Here is an 18,672-nt window from a genome sequence, read left to right as displayed (position 1 = left end):
TGTTGTACTTGAAGGCTTTTGTGATGTAGATTGGAACACTTTATCAGGTGATTCGTGTTCTACCACTGGTTATGTATTTACTTTGGGTGGTGGTGCTATTTGTTGGAGATCAAAAAAGCAAACTATTATTGCTAACTCTACCTTGGAGGCTGAACTAATTGCTTTAGTTTCAGCTAGTGAGGAAGCGAATTGGTTAAGAGATTTATTATTTCAAATACTTTATTTTGAAAAATCAATTCCTCCTATTTTAATTCATTGTGATAGCACCGACGCGATTGGTAGACTTCAAAACTATTATTACAACAGTAAATCTAGACCTATAAGGAAGAAACACAGTAGTGTAAGATCGTATTTGACAAATGGTACCATTAATGTTGATTATGTCAAATCTTGTGATAATCTTGCAGATCCTCTTACTAAGGCCTTAACGAGAGAAAAGGTCTGGAGCACATCGAGGGGGATGGGATTGAAGCCTATAAATCCTTGAGTCATATATGAGGAAACCCAACCTGGGGATTAGAGATCCTATAACTAGGTTCAAAGAGAAAAACTAATCATAAAATGATTTGTTGTGAAAAATGCACTATCTTTTTATTCCCTCCCTATGATGTGAGTGCATTGTTTCCTGTAGTTTGTGAAGGTTGAGTTGATAAAACTCTTAATGAATATATGTAGCCCGTATGAATGGAGTATTAAGCTTGCAGGAGCACTCTCGACAGATTTCACCTATGTGATGTGTGGAAGTAGGTCGCTTCCTATGAGAATTGGCTTATTCTCAAAAGCACTCATAAAACCGGGATATTTTAAAGCTCATGTCGACACCTTGATTATTATGTGTGAGCAGTGATATTTTATTTCCCTGAACTAGTCATAGTTCAAGTCTGAGACCACTACGACTCTGGAGTAAAAGTTATTGTTTCACTAAGTGGAGGTTCAATGCAGAGCACACCTTCATTATGCATAGTAATCTTCCTTCAGCTGATATACTCTTTTGTCTAATATTAAAATGAGTCGGGATTGTTGGTTGTTAAGCATTTTAATATTATTTTATATTAAAGTAGCTTTTTTATTTGTGACTTAATGCTGCCTAACCATTTTTCTTGGTCATGTTAATGCCAATTATTCTTGGCTTCATTGGCAGATGTCATATATCCTACAACGTTCCTGTTGTGGCCAACATCTTGGGCAGTTTTGCATTTGCACGTTGGTGCATTTGTTGCCCACACAATTACTTAGTGGTGGTCTTTATTTGGTTTGTTATATACAACACAGAAGGAAAATATAGAGTGCATAAAGTTTGTCAAAAAGAGAGTTCTTATTAGTTGAAGGGAGGTGTTCTTTCTTGTGGAGCTTTGGACTCAACTCTTGTCCGGAGTTGTTGAGTTATACTTTGTGAAAGTTGTTGTATCCTGGAGGGGACAAGTCAAAGAGGACAACTGTTGAGCCGGTGAAAAACATTTCCTGCAGTGGACTTGAAGCCTGAAGAGATTTTTTGTTTCTTCATTTTATTTTTCAATTGTAATCTTGCAATTTTATTATTTTGTAATTTTTCACTAATGGAATTTATATGAATTCTTAAGTATAAGTTAATTAAAGAGTAATGCTTAGAGAATTTATAGACGATATGATGTTGTCACTTATCACGATTCAAATTCATCATATAAAATATTATTTGTTTTGGCATAATTAGCTTTAGATAAAAAAAAATTCTTAGGTTATGTTGTTGTTGATGTTGAGCCTAAAAAATGTGTATATGTTAGTTCTTTTACGTGATCCGTCTTCCTTAGTCTGTCCGTCAGCATGATTATCACAAATATTTGAGTTCATTTTTTTTAAAAAAAAGGAAAATATAGGTTAACATATATTCGTAAATTTAAAGTAATATAATCACAAATTTATCTTCTAAGAGAACTAATCAAAATAAATGAAAATAAAAAATATATAGAAAATTCATATAACTGAATTAATTTAAATGTAGATTAATTATTAGCAGCCGTAAAGTGACACGTGCAGGAGGAGAAGCATTATATTAAAATAGAAAAATGTCATTATATTAGCACTAATTAATAGTAATAACTAATTCTGTTGGTGCCTTTGGCAACAACAAAAAAAAAAGGAGGGGAAACTATTCGACATTTTTCATGAAAGGGCTTAGTGCAAAATGACACAATTAATCAATCAAACAACACTATATATGTGGAAATTAAATAGCTATCGTGTCAAATTCATAAACAAACTGTCATCCTTTTTCTAAATCTTATCTATTACATATAAACAAACTATAATGTCTATTGAAAACGTAAATTATTTTTTGTCACCATAAAATATAACAATTACGATTTGCAAAGAAAAACACTATACATCTCCAATAAAACATCTAGGTTGTAAAAATTATGGATTTCATTCATTTTATAATAATTTCTATCCATTACTATATCTGTCGTGATTCCTATAGAAATCCACTTTCATGCAAAAAAAATCGTAAATCTCTTGAATTAATCTTTTATGATCAATCGTGATTCTTACAAAATCTTCTTTCGTCTAAATTTTTTTCGTAAATCTCTTAAATTAGTATTTATGCTCAATCGTGATACCTTATGCTCAATCGTAAATCTCCTAAATCAGTATTTTATGCTAAAATACTTAAGTTAAAACGTCAAATAGTCCCATGACAGCTTGCTATATGGTGGGTAGTGGAAATCAATCCAAAAAAAATCTAAAATATTGATTCCCGCGGAACTAATTTATTATTTTATATATTATATAGTGATTTAGTCAAACTCAAAAGGTGCAAAACGAGTTTAATTAAGTATATATAATAATGCTTCAATTAAACTTTATAATAAAAAAATGGGAATTAATAATAAGTGTTTTCTTTATTTTCCTCACACTATATAAAGCACTACCACTTCAATAAATATATCTTCACTACACTTCTTTCCCTCTCTATAACACTGAAATTTTTGTTTCTATTTTTACAGCAAAAATAAATAAATAAATAATTTTGATGGATAAATTAATTAATCAAGAAAACAATATTGATGAAGAAATAATGGAGCTTAGAAGAGGTCCATGGTCTGTTGAAGAAGATTTTGTTCTTATGAATTATATTTCTCATCATGGTGAAGGTCGTTGGAATTCACTCTCACGTTGTGCTGGTAAATAAATAATTATATTTAACGTATATACAGTATCTCTATATATATATTTAGTTACTTATAGCAACGTGTCACTTACTATATGGTATTAATTACTTGTAATTGAAAGTATAATACTATTATTCTCTTCGTCTCAATTTATCTATTTGATTTTTGTTTTAGTCTATCTTAAAACTAACGTATTTAATTAATAAACAGGTTTAAAGAGGACTGGAAAAAGCTGCAGACTAAGATGGCTTAACTATCTTCGACCAGATGTTCGACGTGGAAATATTACACTTGAAGAACAACTCTTGATTCTTCAACTTCATTCTCGTTGGGGCAATAGGTATGTTCATTTAATTTGTTAATAGATGACGTAAAGAATTTTTACACTATTAAATTATATCATATAGATTAAAACATAAGGAATATCACCTTTTTATGAAAGATTGCTATAGTTATATTACAAGGCAAGACAACTTTATAATGTAATGTCTATTGATCATATAGTACTTTCCTTTTCTTTTCAACTAATAACGAGTTTATTATGCCTTTTTTTTTGGGTGTGTAGGTGGTCAAAAATCGCGCAACATTTGCCAGGAAGGACAGATAACGAGATAAAAAATTACTGGAGAACCCGAGTCCAAAAACATGCAAAACAACTAAAATGTGATGTCAATAGCAAACAATTCCAAGACACATTACGTTATCTTTGGATTCCAAGACTAGTTGAGAGAATTCAAGCATCCAAAATTTCCAATAATAATTCTAGTAGCGAAACTCAACAACCCGTTCAACTGATGAACAACAACAATAATAGTATTTTAATCACGAGCGTTACACCGGAGAATTCCAGCGTGGCAACTTCATCAGAAAACTCTAATCAAGATTATTATCAAGTTAATCAAAGTGATCAATTATGGTTTGAAGATTACCAAGCAATGGATCAACAAAATAATATAGAATTATGGATGGATAATGAAGATATTTTCAACAATTTGTGCAACAATGAAGACATTTGGTCCTTATTAGAGCATTAAATTAAATTAACTCAACAACAATAGATCTCAGGTTCGAGCCTCCTTTGGTACAAAGTCATTTTTATTAGAAAGCGCTTTACCTCAATGTAGAACTTCTCTGCGCGAATCTGGATTTAGTCGGACTCCGAAAAAAAGTTTGAGTTTTGGCAATATTTTTAGAGTTATAATTAATTAATAAGCATTAAACAAAGCATAGAACAATTTTATCTTCGTCTTTTGTGTGTGTGTCATTATTTGTAACATTGCAATTACAAGTAGATGGTAATAATTATATTGTTAACTTGTTTTCTTCAAGATTTTTATCGTCCTTCAAAGTTAATCGTACTCAACGTTCCAACACATTGATTTTTTTTTTTCAATATTAAAAAATCAATAACATAGTTTAATTTGTTCATGACTTTTAACTTGAAGATCATAAAAACAGATAATTACAATTTATTATCCTAAATACTTCGACCAAATAGTTTACGAAATATATATAAAATGTATTGGTTTTGACAAATATTGTTTGAACTATTTTTGCTTTTTGCTTTTTTGAATTATGAGCAAATAGCTTACGTGTGAGAAGCAAATTAACAAAGTTCATGTACCTTAAACTTAAAAAGGTTCAATTAGATTTAACAATGTTTGTTAATTAGTTTAAAGAAACCTAGTTGGCTAGATTAATCTCTTAATTAATTAATTAATTAACTAATAAGAATTACTATTAGAAGCTTGCTTATTTGACTAGTTAACTCATAAACATGGTCAACTACAAATATGAGATGTCTTTGACTCTATAGAGTAGTATTTAGGTTTATAGGGTTGAAAGTTGAAATCTTAAATTAATACAAATTTAAAAAATTAAGAAAAAAAATGCGGACATTAAGAAGTGTTAATTACATAGTGGCTTACGTTGCTAATTGAATGTTTATGAATTCTTAAGTACAAGTTGATTAAAGAGTAATAATGCTTAGAGAATTTATAGACGATATGATGTTGTCACTTGTCACGATTCAAATTCATCATATAAAATATTATCTGTTTTGGCATAACTAGCTTTAGATAAAAAAAATTCTTAGGTTATGTTGTTGTTGATGTTGAGCCTAAAAAATGTGTGTATATGTTAGTTATTTTACGTCGTCTTCCTTGGTCTGTCCTTCATCATGATTATCATAAATATTTGAGTTCGAATTTTTTTTAAAAAAGGAAAAGATAGGTTGAGAGGCCCGAGCGGAATGAAGTTGTGCTAAATGAACGAGTTGTCCTAAATGCCCCTTGTTAGCTGTCGCAGGAAGTGGTGAGGGCAACATATATTCGTAAATTTAAAGTAATATAATCACAAATTTATCTTCTAAGAGAAACTAATCTAAATAAATGGAAATAAAAAAAAATATAAAATTCATATAACTGAATTAATTTAAATGTAGATTAATTATTAGCAGCCGTAAAGTGACACGTGCAGGAGGAGAAGCATTAGATTAAAATAGAAAAATGTCATTATATTAGCACTAACTAATAGTAATAATTAATTCTGTTGGTGCCTTTGGCAACAACAAAAAAAAAAGAGGGGAAACTATTCGACATTTTTCATGAAAGGGCCTTACACACGTAAATAGTAATTAATTCTTCTGACAAAACTAAAGATAATTCTCTCTTTTTCCTATAAGTATATTCATACGATAGAAAAAAGGAGTCTCGTACAAAAAATTCAAAAGAGGACTTTTGCCTTATTTTTTTGGTGCGTTAATGGGAATCTATTCATATAGAGACGACAATGAAAACAAAGAAAGAATCAGAGGCAATGATGCCAATCAACTCGATAAAGACTTTTAGCTATGAAAAAGGATAAAGAAACAAAATACCTTAGGATATACGTATTTACCTAATAAGTATATGTGTTAGTTATATTAACAATGAGGATTTATACAACAAATCCTAGCAACTTGTTTGAACTTGAAGTATAACATATAGCTATAAATAATTTTACCCCATCAAGTGATAAATCGAAAATTCAAAGGTGCTACGTTGGTACTCCCTCTGTCCCAATTTATATGACTTACTTTCCTTTTTAGTCAGTCCCAAAAAGAATGACACATTTCTATTTTAAGTAACAATTTGCCTATAAAATGTCTTTTTTACCCTTAATGAAATGATTTACAACCACACAAATTTCTATCATTCATTTTGGACCACAAGTTTTAAAAGTCTTTCCATTTTTCTTAAAGTTTGTGCCAAATCAAAGTACATCATATAAAATGGGACGGAGGGAGTACTTCTTATCTTAAGTAAAATTAAACAAACTTCTTTCAATTAATAGGAGAAACTGTGAACTTATCTTAGAAGAAACATCAATGTCATCTACATCTCTTCCTAAATATTCTTCTAAGCCAAGATATCTTCTCTTCATTAACTAATCATAAAAAATAATAATTCAAACAATACTAAAATCACCCAAAAGAAATACAAATAGAAACATAGCCATGAACTAAGAAATTGTAGAGAGCGTATTTGCTTGTTTCAACAAAAAAAAAGCAGTAAATATATATATAATGAAATTCTATTGTTTCAAATAACTGTAAAAATTCCATTTTTCTTAAAGTTTGTGCCAAATCAAAGTACATCATATAAAATGGGACGGAGGGAGTATATATTAAGATAGAAACCAAAAATAGAAAAGTGAAATTTAATGCTTTCTTCCCAAAGAGAAAAAAGAAATTACATTGGATATGTCAAATCATAGGATAAGAAAATATTATTGTTAGGGATTGACAAATCATTAATGGAGAATTTTTATTTGATTGATAGAAAAAAGGGGGGAAAGGATAAATATATCCCAAATTGACGTAAATGGTAAACAAATACCTTCCGTCATGTTTTTGGAATATTAGTGCCCCTACCGTCCAAAAACTAGAGCATATATATCATTAACTTAGTCATATTTTGCTTTCACCTAAGAATATTGAAGGTGAGCCTAGAATTTTTAGTTTATTAATTTTTGACTTCCGTTATACACATCTATTACTATAAAAAGTTGCAATAAATTCAAGTTATGTATATTGATAAAGTATAATCAATGTATATTGTTTGGCAAATAATAAAAGAAAATGATAGGATAATAACTTAGGATCATAGTACAATATAATTTTTTTTTATATTTCTTGTCTATTAAACGGTCCTTATAATTTTATATTATTAACTAAACACTCTTGATCATATTAATTCAAATCTAAAATTTAACTCATGAGACAATCAGAATTGCCTAAAACCACAGAAAGAGACATAACATCCATCCTCAACGATATGATATTTAACAGTACTGCACATCAAGAATTAGATATATAGAGCTTAGACAACATGATGAAATGAAAGTCTAATATTAAGTAAACGAATGAATTAAGATGAACCTGACTTAGTACTGATAGACTCCAATAACATAATAACTATAAGTAAATGAAATTCTTTTAATCTAACTTATTATGCGACAATTTTCACCGATATTATTAAACTATAAATCATGATACGTGGATTATTACATGTCTACATGAAATCAGAAAGTCAAAATTCATGTCAACTTGGCTACATAGTTGAATGAGTCCACTATGTAGAATGAAGGGAAATTAATTTATTATAGTCATATAGTATATAGTCAAAACCAAAAGGTGCAAAACGAGTCGTATTATCACATACTATGTTTAAATTAAACTTTATAATAAAAAAAATGGGAATTAAAAAATAGAATTAATTTTTTTAATCATTCCCTCACACTATATATAAAGCTCCACAACTCCCTCTATCTCCAAAATACATCTATTCACAACACTTACTTTGTCTTTCTCTCTCTCTCTCTATAAATCATTAGCAAAATCCGTCAATATTTTTTATATTTTTATTTTATCAATCAATTTTGATGGATAAATTAATTAATCAAGAAAATTATATTGATGAAGATATCATGGAGCTTAGAAGAGGTTCATGGACTGTTGAAGAAGATTATATTCTTATGAATTATATTTCTCATCATGGTGAAGGTCGCTGGAATTCCCTCTCACGTTGTGCTGGTAAATAAATAATTCTTTAACATATATATATCATCCATGAATAAACTTTTTACACTATGAATATGTATATTTTATATTTTAGTCTATCCAAAAACTAACGTTTTGATTAATTAAACAGGTTTAAAGAGAACTGGAAAAAGTTGTCGACTAAGATGGCTTAATTATCTTAGACCAAATGTTCGACATGGAAATATTACACTTGAAGAACAACTTTTAATTCTTCAACTTCATTTTCGTTGGGGCAATAGGTATATTATTTTATTAATTTTGTTTTTTAAAAATATATTTTTATAATTGAAAACACCTAGCCATAAGTTTTTCATTTTAATTTATTCTTATTGAGAATTTTTTACAAGAACATAAATTTCAAATATCTTACAACTACATATTTTTTGAGTGTAGGTGGTCAAAAATTGCGGAACATTTGCCAGGAAGAACGGATAATGAGATAAAAAATTACTGGAGAACTCGAGTCCAAAAACATGCGAAACAACTAAAATGTGATGTCAATAGCAAACAATTCCAAGATACATTACGTTATCTTTGGATTCCAAGACTAGTTGAGAGAATTCAAGCATCCAAAATTTCCAATAATGATTCTAGTAGCGATACTCAACAACCCGTTCAACTGACGAACAACAACAATAATAGTATTTTAATCACGAGCGTTACACCGGAGAATTCCAGCGTGGCAACTTCATCAGAAAACTCTAACCAAGATTATTATCAAGTTAATCAAAGTGATCAATTATGGTTTGAAGATTATCAAGCAATGGATCAACAAAATAATATAGAATTATGGATGGACAATGAAGATGTTTTTGACAATTTGTGCAACATTGAAGACATTTGGTCCTAATTAGAAAGTAGTAATTAAATTAAATCAACAACTATGTTTGAGGTTTGGTATTTTCTTTTAGAGTATAATCAACAATTGTAAGAAATCATAGAACATTTTTATCTTTATTATTTGCCATTTGTTTGTAAACTTAATTACAAGTTATAAAAGCACACTTACAAGTTCAAAAAGAGCCTCTTTTTTTTTTTGTTGATTGCTCATTTGTTGTTGGGTATCTGCAATAAAGTTTTACTAAATTCAAATTTACGCGTTGCAGACCCTATTTCTAGGAGCAATGATCCCAAAGTGATTTTTTTTCATCCTCAAAGCTCGAATCCCAAATCTCAAATTAAGGGTGGAAGGATTATATTTCAGTCATCACACCACAACCCATGTCGGTGAAACAGAGCCTTATAAGAAAACCTTTTTTGAAAACAATTGGAACTTTTTGGAAAAAATAGTTCCAAATGTAATCTTTGTTTACATAAATATTCATAGTTATAATTAGGTTTTAGTGCAATTTAAACACTTCCCACACTTTGCCATGATCTTATCTTTAGTTTAATTCAAATAATGTAACTTAATTTGTTGACCATCGATCGGCTTCTTTCCTCTTAACAACAAAATATACGAGCTTAAGATTTATACAATACTCAGCGTAACATTATAAGTGGAGTCTGAAAAAGATAGTGAATACATAGTTAATGAACTATACCTTTACTTTAGAAGATAAAATAGTTATTTTCAATAGATTGATTTACACACAAATAATATAAAATTATAAATATTAATACAAAAAAAAAAAGTATTTAAGATTTAGTACATGCATGTGCATATATATGAAATATTGTTATCTATGTATTATTTAATACGATTTTCTATATACACAATATAAATTCCGATGAAGTATCTTTAACTAATTCTCTTTCATTATTTATGGTTACGCAACTGATTAAATCCTAAATTTATTATTATAGTTTTAATTCTAAGTCATCTTTTGTGTTGATCATTTTATTTGACTCTTAACAATAGTTTATGATGTACAATTTGATTTCCTTGAGCTACAAGACTATTTTATTCTTTGTTGACTTTGACTATTGTTTTTGACTCAACAATAGTATATATTTTATCTAGATAGAATAAAATAGTAAACTCTTACTAAGATGTTTGAACTAATTTCTTTTCTTTATTTATGCCTTTTGAATTTTTTGCAAGTAATTAATTATCGGTCTTAATTTAGGTGACACTTTTCGCTTCTTTAAAATTAACCTGACAAATATTTTAAGCTAAATTAAATTAAATTTTAAATAAGCTTATATATGATAAGTGCTATATGGTGCAAAAAAAAATTCATGTTAGTACAATTATTTATTTCTTTTAAAATCTTAATCGAAATCCATATGAATTTGAGTCTCAAAAAGCTAAAAAAAAATGTTAGATAAATGTTAGATTAAAGAGTATCTAATATATTGTGTGTACATGGGGTTGCAAAGCAAATTAAGTTCATGTACCTTAAAAAGTTTATTTTTGGGATTTAATAATGATTATTTAGTCTCAAAGTAAGCTAAGTTAATCTATTATTTTGAGTAATTAATTAATAAGAACTAACTTTAGAAGCTTCTTAATTAGTTTGACTTGTATTGTACACACGGCCAACTACAAAATAGAGATGAGATTTCTCTTATCTCATAGACTTATTATTAATTATGTTTAGAGGGGACAATTAGAAATATATATATAGCCACCATTAATAGTTATTATTAGGAATTGACAAAACATAAATAAGGAAATTCCAACTAGTATACTACAAATGTTACAAGTCATAACTATTGATTGAAACATAAGATAAGAGTGAGGGAATGAATCCAAAAGGTTCATCAATATAAGTTGTGGTCATATAGTTTAGAATTTATGATTCTTCATTAGAATTTTTAGGTTCACGATTTTGAGAATGATTTTTTTTTATAAATATCGGGCTTAGAAACAAGTCTTGCAATATTTGAATCTATATTTAATAAAACCTCAATATGAATATTGGTAGTGACATAGACATGTGCAACGAAGGATGATCAGTTGAACTGCACGTTTCATCGAAAAAATTATATTATTTATATAAAATATTATACAAAGTATTTAGAGTAAAAAATATTTTTCGTATGTATATATTAAATATTAACACTCTTAATAAAAATTTTGATCTCGCCATATATGAACACCAAAAAAAATAAAAATCCAAAAGTATCCACATCTATTTTACTGCCAATGAATCTAGACCAACTATACATTCATCCTATTATTTTTAAAAAATATATAATCTTGGTCGTATTTTGCTTCACCAATTGATTTGATGTTTCATTAATTGATCAATCACAATTTCTATAGTGAAAGAATTAATTTTTGGACGTATCAAAATAATTTAAGCTAATATTCATTGATAAATGGATATGTTATTGACTCAACCTGCTCACGCTTCCCTCTCCCCGTTCTTTAAAAACTTTCATTATCACTCCATTCATAATCTCTTATAATTTTAAGATTGAACGTTCAGATTTATTCACAATAATTAAATCGTAAAAATCATAGTGATCACACTCTTTATAATTTTTAATGAACATGAATTATTTTATTTTGCTTAATTTATCTATCTAGATCCCCGTGAATTATATGCTAAATCTAATATACATTTTTATTTTTTTAGTAGGGCAATGTTACTATATATTATAAAACTTCTTTTCTTCACTAGTGTGAATTCTAATTTGAGAAATTGGATGATACATTGAACAATCAAATAAAAGAATCAATCAACTAAGTCTATAATTAATTAATTATATTGTAGGGGCCTAAAGCTATATAGTGCCAAAACAACACGTCTTAATTAATAATTAAATCTACTAAATGTGGTGTTTATTAAAAGGTAAAAGGTATATTAAAAAATATTCCTATCTCCAAATATATTTGATTTTATTATAAACATATGTGGGGTAATTTAGAGTTAAAAATCAACATAGTTACGTGTACTATATAATTTGTAAACATTAGAGGGAACATTAGTAAATATTTTAATATTAAAACTATACTTTAAATGGGAAGCGTGCGTTTGAGTAATGAAAAGAGACCATTTTGGTGAGCTTATACCCCTTTTTAAAGTTTTTTTATTTTTCAGGTGCGAATAAAATTTTATTTTAATAATTGGAAAAAAATATGTATATATAAAATATGTAGAGATACTCTTAATGTATAAGGTTTTTTAGAGAAAATTATGCGAGATTGATCCAAATTAAAGCAGATAATATCACATGAATCATGTTTGGTGGTCATAACTATCGGTTGATGTAATGGGGATAGCTACTCAAATGTTGCGAGAATAGAACATGTGTAACTTAGTTCGAGGATGATTGTTAAGAATGTAACACACTATCAGATAATCACTAATTTTTTGAATCAATTGTTGAAAGGAAAAAGACTAATATATAAAATATAGTGATACTTTCAATAATATAAAGTTTTTTTGAAATATATATATATATATATATATTAAAATAAATAATATCATATCATATTAAAATATTTTTAGGCCTCTTTAGCCCAACAAAAAGAAGGGCTATAAGAAATAGAAACTATGTCTACATATGTATGTCTACTAAAAGCAAAGCTTGTTTCTTTATCTTAATTTTAAATAATAGTGGCTTGTCTAGTGTATTTTATGCTGTAGAATTATTTCATACGTTTTCAGATGATATAATATATAGTGAGTATAATTAATATTTGCTTGATATTATCCAGTTGATATATGTCGTCTTACTGCAGTTTTTTTACCAATATAATTAATACTCATCTGATACAATTAGCTCTTTTATCTATACTAGCTACGTTCCATAAATATACAATTTATAGCTAAATTTCTTAATCATACTTTAAATTAAACTATAGCTATTTAAATAATCACAAGCTAACAATAATCCCCCACATATTATCACATGAGACATCTCTAGCCATAAAAAAATCATAAAATGATTTACAATGACAATATAAACTAGAAAAAAGAAAAGAAGAGACAAGTGTAATATAACTTTAATAATCTCTAGTAGTACTAGTTGCATCTATCATAAAGTCACGAATACACTCGTAACTGTTCTAGTGAAGTGGTAAGTACTCTTTATTTTTAATTTTTAATTAGAGGTCTCGAATTTGAGTCCTAGTGAGTACGAAGTCGCCTTTGTTAAGGAGCCTGATACTAAATTTAGTTGAATTCCAATATTAATACCGAATATCGAATATCGAATGGAAACTAAAAATTAAAGAAGTCATAGAACACGTGATTGGGGTACTCTTTTTTGTAGATTAATTTGTTTATGTAAGTTGAATTCCAATATTAATACCGAATATCGAATATCGAATGGAAACTAAAAATTAAAGAAGTCATAGAACACGTGATTGGGGTACTCTTTTTTGTAGATTAATTTGTTTATGTAAGTTGAATTCCAATATTAATACCGAATATCGAATATCGAATGGAAACTAAAAATTAAAGAAGTCATAGAACACGTGATTGGGGTACTCTTTTTTGTAGATTAATTTGTTTATGTAAATGTCTTCATCCTCTTTAACTTTTAAATTAATTAGCCATAAATTCTAAAAATGTGTGTACCTATTTTAATTTTATTTCTTTTGTAAAAAGGACAGCTAAACAAATAAAATAAAAGAAGTTTATTGTTTAATATGGTGGCTTTAAAACAGTGCAATGAATATGGAAGTATTTTTAAAAATTGTAAACTCAAAGTGGTCCATGAATTGTCTGTTTTTATAGTATATAATAGTAGTTATATAATTAATAATATAAAGCAAGAAAACAAAAAGAAGTTTATTTTACAGTAATATATAAAAATTATTATATTAATAAGTTCAAGCAAAAAGATGGCCGGTGGCTTAAGATGTATACAATCTTTGCTTAGTTATTATTTTTTGTAATCATTACTTTAATAATTAATATTTAGATCCTCTCCATATGTGTTTTCACATTTTCTTGATCGATCTTAATGGTTTCCTAGCTGTATTCGATATTTATATTTGAATCCGATAAAAATTAGATTTTCACCAAAAAAAAATCATATTAAAGGGCACGTAAAACACTCACTAACAAAGACAACTCTCAATTCAAGGCTAGTGGTGGAGTCACATATACTTGAGAGATGTCGATCGACATTTCTTCATCAGAAAATTACACTATATAGCTAGGTGGCGGAATCATAGTGACACTTCTAACCTTCTACGTGATTTTTTCTTTATGTTTTGACACTCTTTAATCGAAATTTTGATTTAGCCACTATTTAGAGTTTAAGCAGGATAAAAGAGCACGTACTTACTATTCGATCACAACGTGTGTTGGTTATAGTTCAATCTTGGATATTAAAAATGATTAAGAGTTTGCTTAATCTCACTATATATACTTGATTAATCAGCTGTTTAAAGAGGACTTATAAGCAATTATAGAGTGCGGATTTACACATTAATTTTGAATCATAAATAAAGTAGATAGGCATGAAGTTATGTACAGCTACTTATAACTTGTTAATTCTAAAATTACTAAATTATAATACATAGCCCTCAATAGCATAACTGCATAGCCCATATTCACATTAAATCACATAAATATTTTAATGAGGCACCCAAAAAAAAAAAAAAAAAAAAGCGGAAGAGATCTCATGGAGACAAAATTCTAGGTGTCTATGGATCAAACATGATGAAAGAAATATAAAGTTTTTTTCACAAACAGGCCAATGCACACAAGATATATAATTGTATTGACTAAATAATAATTGATGAGGAACTGGTGGATGATGAGAAGGTCATAACGGATCACATCCAAGGCTTTTATGACTAATTATTCAGGGAAACAGAAGAATGGAGACTGAGTTGGGAAGATGAGAACTTAAGTAGGCTCCCTGAAGATGAGAAGGAATGGCTGCAGAGAAATTTTACTGTATAGGAGCTAGAAGCTGTCATTAAATCCTTCAAAGGAGACAGCTCCAGGCCCAGATAGTTTTAATCTTCAGCAAGCTAGCTAACACTATTAAAAAAACGGGAATTTTAACAAATTTTATCGAAAATTGGCTTGTCAAAAATATTCTAACGAGAATATATAATAATAATCTCATATTTTTGATGATATTCTGAAAGAAATGTCAATTAACGTTTTTTCAATAATGAGATTAAAGAACTTAAGTTGATTAGTTAGAGGTAAGAAGTAAGAGTTTGGTGACATATTGGTGAGATTTTGATGAACACAATAAGCCTAACTAGTTAGGTTAGAGTTGCATGTTGTATATATATGAGTTTATAATATTATGTCATTTTAATTTTTTATAGCAGGTAATATATTTTATTTTCAATATTATAAATCTTATACTTTAGAAGTGTATCTATAAATATCTTTTGGGTGATGACCTAATAAAAGTCATGATAAAGTCAAGAATTTTACTATGAGTGTCCAAGATTTTAACATACGGAAAAATGCCAAATATATTCATGTACTATATATCAAAATAGTTTAAATATACTCTCATTTGAGTTTTGGCCCAAATATATCTTCTAGTTATACTTTCAATCCAAAATAAGTATAAATCACTGTAAAGATGTATATTTCAATCGAGATGTAATAAGAGAAGTATATTTGAACAAAAACTCAAATGAGGAATGTGTTTAAAACTATTTTTGATAATACATCAGTATATTTGATCATTTTCCATTCAATATATATGTATAAAAAGTAATTTTTAACTAAGCTACATACACATCATAATTTTCGATGTACATGATATATTTTTGACGAAAATATTCAATTGACCATCTTTCAGTATATTAGTCTATGTGGCTCCGCCTTATTAGTCTATGTGGCTCCGCCTCTACCTAATAATAGAAAAAATTCTTAGTTTAAACCATGAAATTTCAATATCAAATGTTAGTGGACATCTTATTCAATTTTGAAAAAAAAAAAAGAATTTAGGAAATTAACTTTGAAAAAATGAATTTAAGAAAGTCAGCAAATCCATGACAACTTGCTTAGTGGAAAAAGAAAATAAAAATCTAAAAATTGATTTTAATTTATTGAACTAATATTAAAATGTGAATTCATACAGTAAAATCGACAAAGTCAAAAAGTGTCAAAAACGAGTTGAAGTCATTAAGTGTAATTAACTAATTAATTAAATTAATTAACACACAGTATAGACTTTCATCAATTAATTAAACAAGTGGCTAAAAAATAGACATGTTTCCTAATTGTGGCTTTGTCAGTTTAAACATTAATTAAACTCATTATATAAATTTACAACTTATTAATTTTCCTTAATTTCCGTCAAATCTACACGTTTTACTCACTTTTTTGTTTTTTTTTTTTAAAAAAATTCTCTTTCTTTTTATTCTTCTATATAAACCCCTTATCACTTCTTCTTATCTCATCATGCACTAATTTAGGACATCTTTCTCTCTCTAAAAATTTCTTCTCTCTCTATAAAAAATTTAGTTTCTCATAATCCACGAGGCTTTAGGCGACTTGAGTAACCTTTTGAAAGCGTTCGACTAGCTTATTCCGGTTTTTTTTATTATCGATGGATCATCATCATCATCAATATGTCGATTTTGGTTTGAGAAGTGAAGATAATATTGATAGCAACGATAGAAAAGGTGATGAAAATAATAATAATTTGGACCTAAAAAGAGGTTCATGGACTGTTGAAGAAGATTTCACTCTTATGAATCATATTGCTCTTCACGGCGAAGGTCGTTGGAATTCCCTCGCTCGTTCTGCAGGTAACATTTTATTACACTGACAGTATAAGAAAACATTACAATTTTTTTCTTCTTCTTAATCAATTTATATATAACTACTAGCTCGAAATTTATGAATTTCCCATGGATGTTTTTCGTGGAGCGCGTCATGTGTAATTTGAAATTTGTCGGAAACAATTTCTTATGAACTTATTTCCCACGGTTTTCAATGGAATATTCATAGGGAAACTTCAAATTTCTAGTAGTCATACAAATCACAATAACAACATAGTGAAATTCGACAAGTAAGATATAAATAAAATAGTATATACGTAATCTTATTTCTATTTTATAAAAATAAAAAGATTTTTTTCGATAAACGATATTTGATGAGGAGAGATAAAAGATTCATGTTTATAAGTGTGTGGGTGGATAATTTCTTCCCGTACTAAATAATCTTTTTTAAAACTCATCTAATCATTCCACTAAGATAAAAACAAAAAGGGGCAAAATTAAAATGGTTATGATTAATTATATTTAAATAAAAAGTGGTTAGAGTATTAAGTGATATTATTGGTTCTTTTGTTAAATTATTTTACCAATAAGCTGTATGATATGAGGAATTTAATAATTACTAACTTATGTCATGGATATTAATTAAACAGGTTTAAAGAGAACCGGAAAAAGCTGCAGATTAAGATGGCTTAATTATCTTAGACCAGATGTTCGACGTGGAAATATTACACTTGAAGAACAATTGTTGATTCTTCAACTTCATTCTCGTTGGGGCAATAGGTATGTTCATTTATACATAATATACACTAGATAATTCGATATACTGACAGTGTAAAAGCATAATATACCAACATATAGCATATAATTATCTTTTTAGATAATTAATTAATATCAAAGTATAAAATCATTAAACTCATTATTTTCTTGTTGATTATAGGTGGTCGAAAATTGCACAACATTTGCCTGGAAGAACAGATAATGAGATAAAAAATTACTGGAGAACCCGAGTGCAAAAACAAGCCAAACAACTAAAGTGTGATGTCAATAGCAAAGAATTCAAAGATACATTGCATTATCTTTGGATACCAAGGCTAGTTGAGAGAATTCAAGCTTCTTCTAACTCAAATAATCAAGTGAATATTCAAAAAACAAATGAAAATATTATTATTAACAATAATAATAATAATATTGTTCCAAATATGAATTTTACACAAGAGAATTATTCTAGTACAACAACAACAACTTCATCAGAAAACTCAATTGGGACACAAATTTCAGACATGTCTGATAATTGCTACACTAATTATCCTCTTAATCAAGGTGATTATGGGGAAATCTTGATTAGTCCCACAGGTGGTTATTTTCAACAAGGTGATATTTTTGATGATAATAATCATCACCAAAATATGAGCCAATTATTTTTGGATGATAATGTTTGTGACAATTTGTGGAATATTGATGATATGTTGTTTTTACAACAACAACTCAATTAACAATCAGAGGCCTGGGGTTCGAGCTTTGCGTTTGGAAAAAATCATGTTAAAATTTTTTGTATGCATCGTGGATATGAATTAATTAGTCAGACTCCAATTAGAATAAACAAAATCTAAGTGTAGAAATTATCAAAATTAGGGTCATTACTCATTACAATTCATCAAAGGGTAGTTTTATTTTTAATTTTATTTTTAATCTTAATCTTTATTTAAGTGAGATACATATACATTAACCTTTCTGAAGGATTTGTAACATTTATCTCTTTTAGTTAAGGATTTATAAGATTTGTAGCATTTACTTCTTTTAGAATTTTATTCTTTGAATGGGAAATTTTTATA

The 18,672-nt window shown here is 28.0% G+C and overlaps 3 protein-coding genes across 4 annotated transcripts in view; all 3 read left to right on the top strand.

The window, feature by feature from the left end:
• Positions 1–4,394, top strand: part of LOC102598389 (transcription factor MYB108-like) — a 16,528-nt gene extending 12,134 nt beyond the window's left edge. Inside the window, exons 2-4 of one of the 2 annotated variants that reach the window (XM_015309764.1) lie at positions 3,069–3,158; positions 3,357–3,486; positions 3,712–4,394. In XM_015309764.1, the coding sequence (XP_015165250.1) occupies positions 3,069–3,158; positions 3,357–3,486; positions 3,712–4,180 (689 nt within the window). In that variant the 3' untranslated portion in view covers positions 4,181–4,394. Of the gene's footprint in view, positions 1–2,946; positions 3,159–3,356; positions 3,487–3,711 lie in introns of those variants that run through there. The other variant, XM_006349896.2, reaches the window with a different exon arrangement.
• A 3,647-nt stretch (positions 4,395–8,041) lies between these two features.
• On the top strand, positions 8,042–9,189 carry LOC102588151 (transcription factor MYB108-like). The gene is made up of 3 exons (XM_006349788.2): positions 8,042–8,220; positions 8,339–8,468; positions 8,623–9,189. The coding sequence occupies exons 1-3, from the start codon at positions 8,070–8,072 to the stop codon at positions 9,077–9,079; spliced, it is 738 nt and encodes a 245-aa protein (XP_006349850.1). The 5' UTR covers positions 8,042–8,069; the 3' UTR covers positions 9,080–9,189.
• A 7,341-nt stretch (positions 9,190–16,530) lies between these two features.
• On the top strand, positions 16,531–18,672 carry LOC102587827 (transcription factor MYB108-like). The gene is made up of 3 exons (XM_006349787.2): positions 16,531–16,867; positions 17,491–17,620; positions 17,778–18,672. Exons 1-3 carry the CDS (start codon positions 16,666–16,668, stop codon positions 18,331–18,333), a joined length of 888 nt encoding a protein of 295 aa, XP_006349849.1. The 5' UTR covers positions 16,531–16,665; the 3' UTR covers positions 18,334–18,672.

The sequence above is a fragment of the Solanum tuberosum genome, unplaced genomic scaffold (genome assembly GCF_000226075.1).
Source record: "Solanum tuberosum cultivar DM 1-3 516 R44 unplaced genomic scaffold, SolTub_3.0 scf00114, whole genome shotgun sequence".
Classification (NCBI taxonomy): Eukaryota; Viridiplantae; Streptophyta; class Magnoliopsida; order Solanales; family Solanaceae; genus Solanum; species Solanum tuberosum.
This window is presented reverse-complemented; position numbering and strand designations above follow the sequence as displayed.

Coding starts and splice junctions, on each gene's coding strand:
- LOC102588151 (XM_006349788.2), top strand. CDS start 8,070: ATGGATAAATTAATTAATCAAGAAAATTATATTGATGAAGATATCATG. Junction 8,221..8,338: donor TTCCCTCTCACGTTGTGCTG/GTAAATAAATAA, acceptor TTAATTAAACAG/GTTTAAAGAGAACTGGAAAA. Junction 8,469..8,622: donor CATTTTCGTTGGGGCAATAG/GTATATTATTTT, acceptor TTTTGAGTGTAG/GTGGTCAAAAATTGCGGAAC.
- LOC102587827 (XM_006349787.2), top strand. CDS start 16,666: ATGGATCATCATCATCATCAATATGTCGATTTTGGTTTGAGAAGTGAA. Junction 16,868..17,490: donor TTCCCTCGCTCGTTCTGCAG/GTAACATTTTAT, acceptor TTAATTAAACAG/GTTTAAAGAGAACCGGAAAA. Junction 17,621..17,777: donor CATTCTCGTTGGGGCAATAG/GTATGTTCATTT, acceptor TGTTGATTATAG/GTGGTCGAAAATTGCACAAC.